The 18032-nt window shown below is 40.2% G+C and overlaps 1 protein-coding gene across 1 annotated transcript in view; it reads right to left on the minus strand.

Annotated features, from left to right (window-relative positions):
* Positions 1 to 17583, minus strand: part of GPC5 (glypican 5) — a gene marked incomplete at both ends in the record, with an annotated part of 1343473 nt that extends 1325890 nt beyond the window's left edge. Inside the window, one exon of the mRNA XM_079779628.1 lies at positions 17421 to 17583. Coding sequence (XP_079635754.1) covers positions 17421 to 17583 — 163 coding nt within the window. The remainder of the gene's footprint in view (positions 1 to 17420) is intronic.
* Between the last annotated feature and the right edge of the window lie 449 nt (positions 17584 to 18032).

An 18032-nucleotide genomic window follows, 5' to 3' on the forward strand; every position in this document is an offset into this window, starting at 1 on the left:
GGGCCCCGGGTCCGGGCGAGGCCGCGGGCCCCTGGAGCCGGGTGAGCCCCGGGCCCCTGGAGCCGGGCGAGGCCGCGGGCCCCTGGAGCCGGGTGAGCCCCGGGCCCCGGGTCCGGGCGAGGCCGCGGGCCCCTGGAGCCGGGTGAGGCTGCGGGCCCCTGGAGCCGGGTGAGCTCTGGGCCCCGGGTCCGGGCGAGGCCGCGGGCCCCTGGATCCGGGTGAGCCCTGGGCCCCGGGTCCGGGCGAGGCTGCGGGCCCCTGGATCCGGGTGAGCCTGGCCCCGGGTCCGGGCGAGGCCGTGGGCCCCTGGATCCGGGTGAAGCAGTGCCCCTGGGTCCAGCCGAGACCAAACCAGAGGGAGTCGGACCTGCATTACCACCATTTGTCCACCATCCAGAGCTGAGGGGTCAGTGCCGACATGTACTCATAGGGAACCGGTGGACATTGATATTGGGTCTCAAAAGAACTGTTGGTCCAGAAAGAAACTCACTACAGACTGATTCATTTGCCTGTCAGCATAACTATTATTGCTCGTCGCACATTCAATTCTTATAAGTATATCTATAGTGACACATGATTTCGCTCATCTAGGGGAAATGATGAACAACATAGACTGATGAACAAGAACAGAACCAGAAACAAGGAGGCATCGATCGGACTATCGGGCCTCAGAGGGAGGATAGGGGAGGGTGGGGGGAGGGGGGAGAGATCAACCAAAGGTCTTGTGTGCATGCATATGAGCCTAACCAATGCTTAAGTTCAACAGAGGGTTGGGGCATCCAAGGGGAGGGGTGTGGGATGGGAATGGGGGGATGAGGACAAATATGTGACACCTTAATCAATAAAGAAATTAAAAAAAAAAAAAAAAAAAAAAAAAAAATAAATTGGAGTTTCTAGGCAAAGGGTACACACAATTTAAATTAATTCTGTTATAACTGCAGAATTCCCACTTAATGTAGAGAAAGTCTTCATCAGTCTTTTCTTTTACTATGGCTAAATGAGCACTCTATTTCCTACCATCACAGGAACATTAGATATCAGTACTTTTAATGTTTCACAATGTGATATTCCTATGACATTGCTTTTCCCTTGTTAATGTTGAGCTCAATCATCCTCACATATCCTTATTAGTCATTTATATGATGTAAGTTTCCTCTTTATTCTCTTCTTTCATTTCCCTTAGAATATTAGTGTTTTCGCTACCATTTATAACAGCTCATTTGTGATTAAGAATGCTAACATTTTGGTTGCTGTTCATTACAGATAAAATGCCATAGGGTATGTTTTCCCCCATTTATTTCACTATTATGTTTATTTTGTTTATTTATTATACAGAAGTTATGTATTCAAGTATAATCGTGTTCTTTTTTTTTAAAGAAAGGCAATGGAAAATCATTAAAGGATTTAACACAAGAAATAAAGATAAGATCTGAGTTCTACTGGGAACTCAATTAGGAGTTAATTGGCAAAAAGACTGACAAGGAAAGGACCAAGAGTTGATGCAGGCTGATTTAGTAATCCAGCCATGAAAATGCACTAGATTAAAGCATAGTGGTGATGATGGTAGTGGGTAGGGAAATTATAGGGACATTTGTGAAACAGAATCTAGAGAATTTGTTGATTGGTTAAATTCGTGGAGTGGGTGTGGATAAAACAACTGTGCTATTATGGCATATTATCGATTTAGTCATATTTCCAACTGGAATCTAAAGAGTCACCTACCACCAATGTTCTTCATAAAGGGAATGGGAGGGGAAAGGGACGGAAAGAAACAATTAATTATCAAAACATGATCACAAGGCAACCAAAGATGAGTAGAGAAATCATCATTGATTGGAACTTCTAAAAATGTTTATGAATGAACTCTAGAACAGATTTATGTTTCCATATATTTTAATTACAAATCAAATTATCTCTAAAATCTGTGGACTTGAATATTTAAATTATATAAAGTTTTGTCACATAGGACCCTGGAAGGAAATAAATTGCTACTCTCAAATGGCAGGGGATAGGAAAACTATAAGGAATACTATAGTATACCCTACTACCCCTTAGGGGCCAGGAGGAGAAAATAGTTTTCAGAATCCAGAGAGAATTGTGAAGTTACTTGACAGGAGCTGTATGCTTAAAGTAACATACATAAGCAGCCTGCAGTGACTCCACAAGGTGAGATCTGGGAACCACCACACTCCACTTGCCCAATCCCCTCTCCAGCCATTGCTCTCTGTCGACTGCTAAAGGCAAGAATGCCCATTGATATAGCCTAAGAACAGAGCACAGTGGAGAGTCTATCTGAAGGGGCAAATAGAGACTTGCCAGCACATTCCACCTTTGTGCCCTTCACCTGGAAGAAAAGTTCTTACCCTCAATCCAAGCAACACACAAAAGCTTGTCAGTGCAATGACATGCAAGAACGTGATAAAACACACTAGAAAATTAACTCCATCACAGAGCCTCTCCCTGCTCATATTTACTCAGCATATTTCCAGGCAAAGTATCTTCAGCTTAATCTTAACTGAGTTAATGTAAATAACAGCATTTTTCAAAAGACCGGTCTTTAGTTTTAAACTACATAATATGAATAAACAAATTTTATTTTACCAAAGAATTAAACTATAAATAATAAATTATTTATTAACTAAAGAATTAAAACACTGTGTTTCCAAGGGTAAAGGATTAGTACTTTGAGGGTGAGGTATGGGAGAAAAATATTTAACAGTTTGTTACTTGATTAGCTTAAAAAAGAATTTATTCTATATTGTGTTTAAAGATCTTTTTTATTAGAAAGAAAGAAGAAGGAAAAAACAATACAAAAGATCAACAAAACCAAGAGCTGGTTCTTTGAAAGGATAAACAAGATTGATGAACCTCTAGCCAGGCTCACCAAGAAGCAAAGAGAGAGGACCCAAATATACAAAATCAGAAATGAAAGAGGAGAAATGACAACAGACCCCAAAAAACACAAAGGATTGTTAAAAAATACTATGAACAACTCTATTCCAACAAACTGGACAATGTGGAGGAAATGGATATATTCCTAGAAAAATACAACCTTCCAAAACTCAATCAGGAAGAATCTAAACATCTCAGTAGGCCAATAACTATGGAAGAAATTGAAGCAGTCATCAAAAAGCTTCCAGCAAACAAAAGCCTTGGGCCAGACAGCTTCACAGGGGAATTTTACCAAACATTCAAGGAAGAACTAAAACTTATCCTCATCAGATTATTTCAAAAAATTCAAGAGGAAGGAACACTTCCAAGCTCCTTCTATGAAGCCTGCATCACCCTAATACCAAAACCAGATAAAGACAACACAATGAAAGAGAATTACAGACCAATATCCCTCATGAACATAGATGCCAAAATCCTCAACAAAATTCTAGCAAATCGGCTCCAGCAGTACATCAGAAAGATCATACACCATGACCAAGTAGGATTTATCCCGGGGATGCAGGGATGGTACAATATCTGCAAATCAATAAACGTGATACATCACATAAACAAATTGAGAGATAAAAATCAAATAGTCATATCAATTGATGCAGAAAAAACATTTGACAAAATCCAAAACCCTTTCTTGATAAAAACTCTCAACAAGGTGGGAATAGAAGGATCATACCTCAAACATAATAAAAGCCATATATGATAAACCCATAGCTAACATCATACTCAATGGGCAAAAACTAAAACCATTTCTCCTAAGAACAGGAACAAGACAGGGATGCCCACTCTCACCACTCCTGTTCGACATAGTACTGGAAGCTCTAGCCATTGCAATTAGGCAAGAAGAAGAAATAAAAGGCATCCAAATTGGAAAAGAAGAAGTAAAGCTGTCCTTATTTGCAGATGACATGATATTGTACATAAAAAACCCGAAAGACTCCATCAAAAAACTATTAGACTTAATAAATGAATACGGCAATTAGCAGGATACAAAATTAACGCCAAGAAATCTATGGCATTTCTACACACCAATAGTGAACTTACAAAAAGAGAGACTAAAAAACAATCCCATTTACCATCGCACCAAAAAAATTAAGATACCTAGGAATAAACTTAACTAAGAGGTAAAACACCTAGACGCGGAAAACTACAGGACACTGAAAAAAGAGATAGAGGAAGATGTAAACAGATGGAAGAACATATCATGTTCATGGATTGGTAGAATCAACATCATTAAAATGTCCGTACTACCCAAAGCAATCTATAGATTCAATGCACTCCCATTAAAATACCAACAGCATATTTCACAGACCTAGAAAGAACTCTCCAAAAATTAATCTGGAATAAAAAAAGACCCTGAATAGCCACAGCAATCCTGAGAGAAAAAAAAACAAAGTAGGTGAGATCTCAATACCAGATTTCAAGCTGTATTACAAAGCCACTGTTCTCAAAACGGCCTAGTACTGGCACAAGAACAGACATATAGACCAATGGAATAGAATAGTAGGAACCCAGATATCGACCCAAACCACTATGCTCAATTAATATTTGACAACGGAGGCATGAACATACAATGGAGTCAAGACAGACTCTTCAATAAATGGTGTTGGGAAAATTGGACAGATACATGCACAAAAAAATGAAACTAGATCACCAACTTACACCATACACAAAAATAAACTCAAAATGGATAAAGGACTTAAACATAAGACGGGAAACCATAAAAATACTAGAGGAATCCACAGGCAGAGAAATCTCAGACATATGCCGAAGCAATTTCTTCACCGATACCACTCCTAGGGCAATGGAAACTAAAGAGAAAATGAACAAATGGGACTACATCAAAATAAAAAGCTTTTGCACAGCAAAAGAAACCATCAACAAAACAAGAAAGCCCACTGCATGGGCGAACATATTTGCAAATGTTATCACTGATAAAGGTTTAATCTCCAACATCTACAGGGAACTTATATAACTTAATAAAAGGAACATAAATGATCCAATAAAAAATGGGCAATGGATCTAAATAGAATCTTTTCAAAAGAAGACAGAAGGATGGCCAAGAGATATATGAAAACATGCTCAAAGTCACTAATTATCCGAGAGATGCAAATCAAAATGACAATGCAGTACCATCTCATACCTGTCAGAATGGCTATCATCAACAAATCAACAAACGACAAGTGTTGGCGAGGATGTGGAGAAAAAGGAACCCTCGTGCAATGCTGGTGGGAATGCAGACTGGTGCAGCCATTGTGGAGAACAGTATGGAGTTTCCTCCAAAAACTAAAAATGGAACTCCCATTTGACCCAGTGATCCCACTTCTAGGAATATATCCCAAGAAACTAGAAACACCAATCAGAAAAGATATATGCACCCCTATGTTCATGGCAGCACAATTCACCATAGCTAAGATTTGGAAACAGCCTAAATGCCCATCAGCAGATGAGTGGGTTAGAAAACTATGATACATCTACACAATGGAATACTACGCTGCTATAAAAAAGAAGGAACTCTTACCATTTGCAGCAGCATGGATAGAACTGGAGAGCATTATGTTAAGTGAAATAAGCCAGGCAATGAAAGAAAAATACCACATGATCTCACTCATTTATGGAAAATAAAGAACATTATAACTTGATGAACAAAAAAAATAGATGCAGAGGCAGTAAAGCAACAAACAGACTGTCAAATTACAGTGGGAAGGCTGGGGAGTGTTGGGGAGGGGAGGGAAAGAGATCAACCAAAGGACTTGTATGCATGCATATGAGCATAACCAATGGACGCAAGACACTACGGAGGGGGAAGGGGATGAGGGCATGTGACAGAGGGTAGGGGAGGCTGGGGGAAGGTCAATGGGGGGGGGGAGATATATGTACTACTATATGTAATAATTTAAACAATAAAAAATAATAAAAAAGAAAGAAAGAAGAAGGGAGAGGGAGAGAGAGAAACATCAATGTGAGAGCAATACATCGATCAGCTGCCTCCTGCACACCTCCTATCAGGAATAGAGCCTGCAACCCAGGCATGGGTCCTGACCAGGAATCCATGTGGCAGCCTGGATTTTGGTGCACAGGATGATGCCCAACCCACTGACCCACACCAGCCAGGGCTCTTCTATGATTTCTTTACTCCCTGACTGAGCATAATTTTTTAATATATCTGAGACCATTTGTGATAGATTTATATAAAATTAATTTTGTAACTTTTGTAGAAAACATTACTGTTTACAAATCTCTATCACCATACCATATGATCCTCAAAACCACTGAAAGGGAAAAGGAACAAGCCTATAACACTATGTGTGTGAAGAAAGAAAAATATTTTCTGAGAGAGTGAGCTGTTTGCTAAAGGTCACATGGCTAAGAAGTGATGGAGTCAAGACTAAGCTATTTCAAAACTACAAGTTCATTATTATTCACTAAGATGTGTGACCATAATATAAGAAAAATTATAAGTTGAAATATCTGCTTTACCCATTTTTTATCCCATGATATTTCAATGCTTTGTCATACCCACTATTTTTCTTTCTTTTGTATGTAAGGTATTTCCAACGATGAATAGAATATTAAGTATTTAATAGCCTAAAGCTTACTTGTGCCTCTGAACTTACAAAAGTAAAATTTAGTTTTGTTTTGTAACTAAAGCTTTTAACTTATATGTATAGATAAACACATATGTACATATCTTCACCTGACAAATAGTATCCTGAAGAACTCATGGATTCCTCAGCTTTTTGACAGTTTCAATGTTATTCCTACTTCCTTCACCTTTTAGGTTTATCAAAAAACCTTCCCTAAAAAAAATTTTTTTTCCAAAGTAAAATGTATCTCAACTCTGGTGAGAATAGACTGTTAATCTCTTCATTTTATTGACCTACTTCAGTTTTGGCTCATTAAACAGACATTTTCAATGATCAAAAGAAAGTGAACCAAATGTAACTTAGTATAAACCTTACTAAATAAGAGAGTTGTTCAAAAAGCAAATAAATCTGAACTGGTAATTTAATATTGACAATCTTTAATATTTTAAAGAAAATATATATAGAGAGAACAAGGACATCCAGGAATAATTTTTACATTCCTTTGATCTATGAAGGCTTTTTATCCAACACCCTTCTAGTTCTTACCCTCTCTCAAAATGAATATTGAAGGAATTATGAACTACTGTCCCTTGAAACTGTAAAACAAGGAAAATCAAAGGACTATGAGCTCTAGGAAGATATCTGCAAAGATAATTTAATTATATTGCCATATGGAATTATAAAACCTAAATAAATTTGGTTATAGCACAGAAGAAGAAAACTAGTAATTCAAATCCATTATACTAATAAGAGTAATAAACAATTTAAATTATGAAATAAGAAATAGTAACTATTGAATATGACTGTATTTGAAACACATTTAAGTTAATACCTGAACCATATCAAAATATGCATGTCTCATAGGAACTGACACAGGTAATCCTACTTAGGTAAAATTTCCTAATGCCTCTGTAAGCTGTCCCAAATAAATAACCAACCACACTTCATACAGGAAAAAAAAAAAAAGATGTGGGTTTTTTTCCTAAGATATTATTGAAAAGAGATCCTAAACACTTGGTATTTCTAAAATTGGAATTACTAAAATAATTTAGAGAAAGATTATTCCTGCTTTTCAAATACAATTTGGCAGCAATTATTTGTTTGCTTTTTATGAAAGGCTGTGGTCTCACTACTTGGTCTACATGGAGTCTGGATCAGTATCCTTTAATAAACAATATTCCCAGCTGAGGAGTAATTCTATATATAAATGATGTGTGTATTGTTCCAAACAAGGGAACAAATGGATGGAAAAAAATAAATCATTTTCGAGGTCCTTACTATTAATTTCCTCATGGAAAGAAACACTTTGCAATAAAAATATTCACATAAAACACAAACCAACCAATCCAGAGCCAAATGTAAATTATATTTGGTCACCTTTATTTTTCTCCATTCTCCCAATAATATTCCCAACACCATTTATTGAAGAGACTGTCTTTACTCCATTGTATGCTCTTGTCTCCTTTGTCAAATATTAATTGAGTATAATGGTTTGGGTTGATTTCTGGGTTCTCTGTTCTGTTCCATTAATCTATATGCCTGTTCTTGTGCCAGTACCAGGCTGTTTTGATTACAATGGCTTTGTAGTATAATTTTATATCCGGTATTATGAAAAAATGCTCAAAGTCACTAATAATCAGAGATATGCAAATTAAAATGACAATGGAGTATCACCTCCCACCTGCCAGAATGGCTACCATCAACAAATCAATAAATAACAGTGTTGGTGAGGATGTGGAGAAAAAGGAACCCGAGTACACTGCTGGTGGGAATGCAGACTGGTACAGCCACCATGGAAAACAGTATGGAATCATCTCAAAAAATTAAATATGGAACTGCCAATTTGACCCAGTGATCCCACTCCTAGGAATATATACTAAGAATCCCAAAACACCAATCAGAAAGAATATATGCACCCCTGTGTTCATAGCAGTGCTATTTACAATAGCTAAGATCTGCAAACAGCTCAAGTGCCCATCAGTAGATAAGTGGATAAAAAAGAGGTGGCACATTTACACAATGGAATATTATGCAGCTGTATAAAAGAAGAATTTCTTACCCTTTGAGACACATGGAGGGATCTGAAGAGTGTTATGATAAGCAAAATAAGCCAGTCAGAGAAAGATAAGTATTACATGATCTCACTCATATGTAGAATCTAATGAACAAAATAAACTGATGAACAAAATAGATCCAGAGACATAGAAGCATGGAACAGACTGATAAATCTCAGAGGGAAGAGGGGAGGAGGGGCAGGAAGAGATTAACCAAATAACTTATATGCATATATGCATAACCCATGGACACAGACAATAATGTGGTGGAGGCCTGAGGGAGGGGTGTAGAGAGGGTCAATAGGGAAAAAGGGAGACATCTGTAACACTTTCAACAATAAAGATAATTTTTTTAAAAAACTGTGCCAATAAATCTAGTATTTTAAATGTTAAATAATCTTCCTTTCCTTGCAGAACAGAGTTGAGGAAACTTTTTTCCAGACATGTGTTTGGCAATTAATTCATTTAGTCCATTTCAAACATGTTAGATAATATAGATAAAAATTCCTTTAAATTTAAACTTAAAAGGGTTGGGTCACTTTATAGAATGTGTGGTAGAGTTACATAAGAAAACATTAACTCCATAAAAACAATTTACTGAGCCCAGATCAAAATATGTTTTTAAAAACTTCAACTTCTACATTTTTCATTCTATTAAGATTAAGCATAGAAAACATAATTAAACACAAGAAACTGAGCCTATTAGGTAACTGTACATGTAAGATTAAATCTACAAATCAAAATTTATTTATTTATGTTTGTCCTAATCACAGAACAAAAAGATACATCACAGATCCTGCTCTCAAGTAGCCTAAAGTCTAGTAGAGGGAAAGAGCTATATTTAAAATCGGTATTGCTGCTTTGAGCCCCTACCTTATATTAGAAATAACTAAGTAATGACTATGTGTGGTGAGTGCCAGGATTTCAGGGCTGATAAAGAAAGACGCGGTGCTCATGATGGCAGTTGCGAGGACCTTTATTTGGTCAGTACTTTGACAGGAGATAGCAGAAGCAGGACTACTACCCAAAAGAGGAAAAGGGCAAGGGAACCCCCAGAGGCGAGGAGAGCTGGAGAGGGGGCTCACATGTCTTGGTGATATCAACTCAGCAGCAAGATGGGAAGTCTCTGAATCAGAGAGCTTCAAAGGACAGCCCCAGAGTTCCTTTCGCCTCTAACAAGCAGATGTTGGGTGCGGTTTTGTGGGATGCCAGGCAAGCAAGCTCTAAATGACTACAAATGTGCTTACTTGAGCATATTTAAAGCAATGGGGTGTGTAAACACTTGAGTTTGGCACTGGTGGTCTTTGGGCAATGACTCCAACCTGCTGTGAACAAGTAAAATACAGAGGGGCCAAGCTCTAACCTATTTACATAACACTATAAAACATTTAAAAGTATCATTGTAGCCAAAACCGGTTTGGCTCAGTGGATAGAGTGTCGGCCTGATGACTCAAGGGTCCCAGGTTTGATTCCGGTCAAGGGCATGTACCTTGGTTGCGGGCACATCCCCAGTAGGGAGTGTGCAAGAGGCAGCTGATCGATGTTTCTCTATCATCAATGTTTCTAACTCTCTATCCCTCTCCCTTCCTCTCTGTAAAAAATCAATAAAATATATTTTTAAAAAATAAAATAAAAATAAGGAAAAGTGTCATTGTATTTAGATAGCAGAATTGTGCAGGTTCAATACCCAGGGATTGATGTCAACAAATATTTCAACTTTTATTCCATATCAGACACTGTGCTGGGCACCAGATATTCTGCAGGGAACAAGGTACACAACAGGACAGGCTACCTAATTTGCAAGGCCCAATGCAAAAGGAAAATGCAGGACCCTTTGTTCAAACTTCAAGATGGCAATAGAACAATATTAAACCAAGCAGGGGATTCTTCTGAGTGGGAGACCCTGTGTGACTGCACAGGTTACATGCTTATGAAACTGCCCCAGTAGACATGCTCTCTATTCTCATCATGTACACAATCTGGTGATGAACAATCAACAGTAAAAAGAAAGAAAATATGTCACCTTGATAACTGGGAAACACAGTTCAGTGAACCTCAAGAAAGGCCTCTTAGAAGAGCTGGCATTTAAGCTAAGTCCTAAAGTATGCAAACCAGCCAGCTATATAACATGTGTACGAGAGAGAGAGAGAGAGAGAGAGAGAGAGAGAGAGAGAGAGAGAGAGAGAGAGAGAGAGAAAGAGAGAGAGAGAGAGAGCGCGCCAAAAGGTTGGACAGCTTATGACAGTGGTTCTCAATTAGTTTGATTTTGCCTCCCAAGGGACATTTGGCAATATCTGACATTCTGGTTGTCACAACTGGGGAAAGGAGGATATTGCTACTGGTATCTAGTGGGTGAAGGTCATGGAAGCTTCTAAACATCCTACGATGTACAGGACAGCTCTCCACCCGCCCACCACCAAGCCCCGCACAACAAAGAATTATTCAGCCCATACGTTAATGGTGCTGATATTGAAAAACCTTAATGTAAAATGAATATATATCATGGGCAAAGCCATAAGCGGTGTAAGAGTTTAGCACATTTACCTTTCATGTCCTTAGTCCTATGACTTCACGGTAGTGAATATTGGAAACCCATATTCCAATAACAAGGGAGAATTCAATTTATGGTGCAGTGATTCAGTGAAATACTATACTATCACTAAAAAATACATGCCTAGAAGGATGTTTAATGTCATAGGAAATACTGATAGGTTTATAATTAGTTACAAAGAATAATAAAGTGGTTCTATATACCTTCACAGAATATTTATGTGCTTAGCAGAGCATTAATAAGAGTATTGAAAGATGAATGCAAAGGGTTTTCGGTGGTTATATCTGGGTGGCAGTTATTTTACTTTATGTTTTTCAGTGCTTTAAATTTTTAGGAGAACGTGTATTCGTTCATAAAACCACGAAAGCACAAAATCTCATTTTCTTTCTTTAAAAGTACATTATACATTCCACTTACAAAGCAGCCATATGTGAACCTGATATGGCTAATCAAAAACTGCCCTATTTAGTGTGATTCATAGAATGACTAATCATTTTAGAATGATTTCAGCAGTATCATTAGTGAAATCTGAAATACCTTAGGCTGTAAAGGAGAAGAACTGAGGGCACAATTGGTGCTGTCATTTCTTCTAGTTGAAGGTCAGGCTTTTACAAAAGAAAGACAGATGTGGGAAATGGCTACTTTCCATGAAATTGTTATTGTTACTTAACCGAGTAGATCAGGTACCATATTCACAATCTATTTCAGCAAAGCATATGACTGAAGTTTCTCATGACTCCATTAAAACAAAGTGAAATTATAAAGTGTGCCTGTTTAGGAGAGGCATCTGGTTGTTGGAATGTTACTTTTGTCTTATACCAGTTAATAATAATAATAACAATAGTAATAAATGTTATAGACATAGGAGGTGTTCTTATCAAATGTGGAAAGCTGCCAAAACCGGTTTGGCTCAATGGATAGAGCATCGGTCTGCGGACTGAAAGGTCCCAGGTTCGATTCCGGTCAAGGGCATGTACATTGGCTGCGGGCACATCCCTGGTAGGGGGTGTGCAGGAGGCAGCTGGTCGATGATTCTCTCTCATCGATGTTTCTAGCTCTCTATCCCTCTCCCTTCTTCTCTGTAAAAAATCAATAAAATATATTTTTAAAAAATGTGGAAAGCAAATTATATACACACAAACAGAGAAAACAAAAATTCATATTTCAAAAAATCTAGACAAGCTGGAAATGGAGATTATGGGGGAGTAGGAAAATTATGAAATGCTACTTATAAGTTCCCCAAATTGCACCCCTCCTGACACCAATTATACAAATACAAAATGCATTGACAAAAAGGAACTGAAATTATGGGGAGGGAGGATGGGTACATACACAACATTTACATTTATTAGTAAACAATGAGAAAATAGGGTGTGATTAGTACAACACAAGCTCCTAATGGACAGTCATACTCCATGGCCCAAAAGTAAAAATTATACTCACTTTAAGTTTTACTCCCCATCATTAAGTTTTACTAAAAGGCCTGGATAAAAATGAAACCTATGATTCTCTTAGACATCAAAGCTCACACTGGACTGTCTGGAGGAGAAAGTGACAAACTTCCCTGGCACTGGAAGGAGGCCTTAATGTTTACAATTCAACACAGAGATCATGCACAGAATAAGACAACAATGATCAGACAAAGCCCCTGAGATCTGTGGTGCAGCAGGATAGCCACAAGGAGACTCTACAAACCCCAAAAATGACTAAACACCCCACTATTTCCACCAAGAGAGACTACTGCTTTTCACTAATGATAACTATTCACACCTTAATCTTCCTAACATATAAATTACAAAGATGCCCAATTCCTGAACTGTCCCACTTATTAAACCCTCCTTGTGATCACCTGGCACAGCCCAATTCCCATAGAAACCCCCTCTCAATCACCTCTTACCAAGACACCCACAGTTCCTGCGGTGTGCAATCCTCCTTGACGCAGAAAGCACAATGAACCTAATTTATTTAACAATAGGTTTGTTTCTGGTGATTCTTGACTGATGGATTTCAACAGAGGCAATTCCAGCAATGATCTTCCCAAATGTCAGACCATGGGTCCCTTTTATGGCTTTGAAAATTCAATCACCATAATTATGCTTTTCCATCAACCAAAGGAGTTAGTTCTTGAGAAACAATAAGTTGAGATTACTGTCAAAGAGTGAGTATGGCCACCAGCCATCTCATTGTGTGACTCCCTAAGCCACTCTGTTCACACTGCTTCACCTCCCTGAATACCGACAGCAGAATGGTGGTGATGTCGGCGGAGGCAGTAGCTTTGGGTGCTGCCACTAGCCGCGGTGTAGCCTCATTTCCTTCTTAGAGTTTCCATTAGATCACAAAAAGAAACGAAGTAATCGCCATAACCCAATAAATGCCATTTCAGATAGAAACATATTTCCCAACTTTAAAAACAATCATTTGTGACTTAAAACAAAACAAAACACTAGGATGTTATAAATACATTTTCTGACATATAGAGATCTAAAACTAAAATTTCATTCTTAAAGGCCAAGTCCAGTTAAAATCAAGACACTGAAGAAAAACTCTAATGACAACAATGCATTTTTGAGCACTTACTATACGCCTGGATTTGTGCTATTTTACCTACATCCATTATTTCATATCACCTATGCAGCAACCCTTTCCGAACTATTAATGTTCCCATTTTACAGACGAGGAAACAGAGGTTCAAAGACGACGACTCATTAACCTAGGTCACCGAGCTTCTGGTGGCAAAACCAAGTTTTAAAATCCAAATGTCTATAATTCCAAACTCCACAGTTACCAGATAGATTGTTTCTCTTGAGTGTGAAAATGACATGACACTGTCCTTGAAGAGATTATAAGATTTGATTACAATGAAAGCAGTTAAAAAATTAAAATGATAGACCTCTACTTAAAGTGTCCTATAGTATCATGATTTCATTCTGCACATCAAGTTTATTTTTTATCCCATTTATGGCCAAAAGCTACCAAGAAAAAGTTGTCTTTCACAAACTACTCTGTATCAACGAACACTCACATTTTAAAAACCAGTTGGTATATAAATTAACTGAATGTAGTCTTGGACTTTTTATAAGCCTCTCCTTTCTGAATTATCTTCTTTTAAAAAGGAAATAATACATGTGTGAACAATGCACGTGTGAAGAGAATTTCAATGGGAAAGCATTATCCCTCTTCCCCAATAAATAACATAAAAATAAAAGGACCTTTAAAAGACACTTTCTCTAACAGTGCTTTTCTGAATAAAATAAACAAGAGCAACGGGCACCTTGACTATTACTGAGGAAATAAAATCGGGACACAGGGAAATCTGTAATTCTAATCACATTTACACCTTCTCTCCTTTTTTACATTTCTCATCCAAACATCCTTAGGAGCTCAATAGGCCTAAAAGAATTGGAGCTGAGAAGAGAACAAAGGTGAGGGGAATCTGAGAAACAGCTGAAATGGCCCTTCTCGCCACCTTAATAATCTCAAATTGGTAAAGTAGTTTACCGAAGATTAAAAGTCACAAATGTAGGAAGAAACTGTAGCGAAAGACAAGTACCATAAGACTTCAGTCAATGTAGAATTTAACAAACAAACTGAATTACCAAGCAAAATAGAGATGGTCTCATAGATAGAGAGCAGGTGGGAGGGGTGAATTGGGGGTGGTGGAGGGATTGAGCCAAAAAGAAGAAATAAAAGAGAGAGAACTCATGGACATGAACAGCAGTGTGGTGATTGCAGTGGGGAGGTGGAAGAGGGCATAGAGAGGATAGATGGTGATGGAAAATTTTTAATTAAAAGTTATTCTACCAGCTTATATTATTTTTTAAAAGCATTTTGGCTAGATAGCTCAGAAATGAACTTTTTGTGAACACGAAATGCAAGAAAGCACTTAAAAATAAACTTTTAAGGAAAACAAATATGAAATGTAAATGTATTAGCTTTCATCGATGAAAGCCTATGTGCTAAATAAATACATTTGTTACAGAGAATGTTAATATTTGTGCTTTAATGTGGAAATGACTACTTGTATATTCACGATGCTCTCTCTTGAGACTGAGGATAATTTTAGAAAACAAGATAGCCAACTACTATACTTAATCAAGCTAAATGTTAAAGAACATATGAAATTAAGAAAAGCATTTATGCCACATGTCCTATGTGCGGTTTACTCAATTTGGGAATGAAATTTTTTACTGGGAAGAAGAGAAATATCAATGTTAAAAGAAACAGCTCAATATTTCCTTTAACTAGTAAGATAAAATTTGAACAACAATACAGAGACAAGAAAAGTACAGAATTATATCAAACTCATATCTGAGTGCCTTTTACTGGGTGATTCTAATTCAGAATAATTCTCTTCTATGACTTTTTCTTATTGCAAATATCAAAGGAAGTTAGCACTTCTTCCCACCAGCACCACTCATGTCCCTCAGAGTGCAACCCTGCACAGCCCCATTAGGAGGTGCTACTATAATTCCTCCATCATCGTAAGCCACAGATCAATAAAGGTACTAGCAATGGGGAAACAATCCAGAATGCCTCAGAAAAAAAAGGTGACTGCATCCTGGCGTGTGTGTGTGTGTGTGTGTGTGTGTGTGTGTGTGTGTGTGATGTGTATCAAAACCAAATAAGTACAACCATTTCCTTCTCTGCAGGGCAGAGCGTCAGTTTCTCCTTACATACTGGTAAAAGGCTATGTGATACGCTGTAAAGTTCCTCTTCAGATGAGATGAAACACACACAAGGTCCTAGAAATGTAACACCTTCTAGTCCACGTGTTGCATCCAGTGGGTACCAGATATGAAAGCTGGGTGAAATCAAGGCCTTACTAGGGAGCTGTCAACATTCACTTGAACCTGTCAGCCAAAATTATGGTATATGGGAGGCAAAATCTAATAATGCAGGTGAGGATTTCACAGCTCAGTGCCCTCACTGCGTCCTCCTCCCCAACACACACACCCTGATAAGGAAGGTTTTATTAGCTACCGGTAAGTGAGGTTTATTTTTTAATGAAAAGAATGCACCGAAATAAGAAAGCAGATTGAAAGGGGGGTCCTATTGCACAGAAGAATTGCCCTAAACTGAGAATTTCAACTATGTTGTTTCAAACAGCACAGAAAAAGCACCTAGTACTGAACAGAGATAGTCAAGTAAATATCTGTGTTTGTTTAAAAGACTGGTCACATAAACTAAAATGGATTCAGTGTTCCCAAATGCCTAGATTGTCCTTGTAGGATGACTCCCAGAACTGAGTTCATAACCAGCAAAGCAATCAAGCAAAACAGCTACTCCGTGGCGCTCACAGCAAGTCTCCCCATTCTAAAACACTCAAGCAGAGAACGGATTTTAGACTCAAACATCCTCCACAAGTTCTCTGTTAACCGATACTGTACGCTCCTAGCACTCGTCTGTGTTGGCTTCATAGTCAGGGTACACTGTTCGCGGAGGATCTCAGCTCCAGACACCTGCTATTGCGCTTGACAAGTGAGACCTATTCTCCTCCAAGCCTACCCTAAACTGGAGGTTCCGCGCCAGCTGAAGGAAATGTGCGCGGGAGGGGCCGGGAGCAGGGGCAATGGAGCACAGAAAAGGCGCTTACAGGAAGCAGAATCTACCCTGGCCACGCTTACTGTGTCCTCTCCCCTTCAACCTTTGGTGCATCTGTTCAGTGGCTCCCCGATACGTTCGGTTCGTTCGCCTGTTGCCATCACACCTTTCAGGAGTTGAAACTACCAGGTGATTCCGAGAGACAATACCGGCCGGTTCGGTTACAGGCAGAGGATTTGGTGCCAGGGCTCGGACGCCAGTGCGGGTGGGTGTGCCGGGTCCCGGTGCTAATCACAGAGGAGACTGGCTGTCCCGCTCAGTGCCCCACTCTCCAGCAAGGAAGAGTAACGCAGGTTTGCGTTTTTACTATCAAACTTGGAGCGACCAACCCAACTCCTTCCACCAAAAGAGAAAGCACCCACAGGGGGCCCCCCCGGCGGGGCCCTGGTGAAATTCCCACACATCAGCCGAGACTCAGGGAGCCGGCGGGAAGCGAATGCCCAAAGCACGAATTAGCCGCCGACTATTCCCAGGGTCCAGGAGACCCGAACCTGCGCGGCGCTCGTGATGGTCACGCCGAGCTTCCCCCAGAGGCCTCCCCGGATTCACCTTGAGCGGCCGAAGGGCCTGAAAGGTCATCTTCCCACAAAGGGCCACACCAGGAGGCTGGGCGCAGTGCCTGCGCTCAGGGCGCCCCGGCCCGCGCCCAGGCGCACGGCGCGGCGCCGGCCAGCACGGCCTTACCTGGCCTTGGCGAATCTGGCAGCCCCTTGACCGCTCCCACCAGGCGCCACTGGAAAAGTTTCCGAACTTCTTCGCAGCTCTGCATGCCTTCGCTTCGGGTAAATACAACAAGAGCCAGGAGGAGGAGACAGCAACAGCCCACGCGCCAGGTCGGTCGGCCCATCCTCGGTGCCCGATCACCCCTTTCCCCACCGTGGATCCCACGCCCCCGCGCGCCCGGCGCTGAACGCTCTAGAAAAGGCTCGGAGGTCGAGGCTCCCCTAGAGGTGCTGTCCGGCGGCGTGCGTTCCGGGACCGCTCGGGACACAGGCTGCACCTGCGAGCACTTAGCTTTCTCCGGAGGAGCCCGAGGCTGAGACACCAGAGTTCTCGGGTAGAGTGCTGCCGCGTCTCCCTCTCCGGCGGGGGCGAGCTGGCGCCGCGCGGGAGAGAAATGAAGCTGGAGCCGCACGGAGCCCGCGGGCATCCGGATCTGGCCACCGCTGCGGGAGCCACAGGCTCGGCTGGAAACCGCCAACCTGGTACGCGCCAGCCCGTGGCGCTCCGCGGGCAAGCCCCGCCCCGCGGCCAGGCCCCGCCCCTCCAGGCCACGCCCTCGGCGCCCTGCCCGGA

Source organism: Cnephaeus nilssonii (genome assembly GCF_951640355.1).
Source record: "Cnephaeus nilssonii genome assembly, chromosome: 8".
Lineage (NCBI taxonomy): Eukaryota > Metazoa > Chordata > Mammalia > Chiroptera > Vespertilionidae > Cnephaeus > Cnephaeus nilssonii.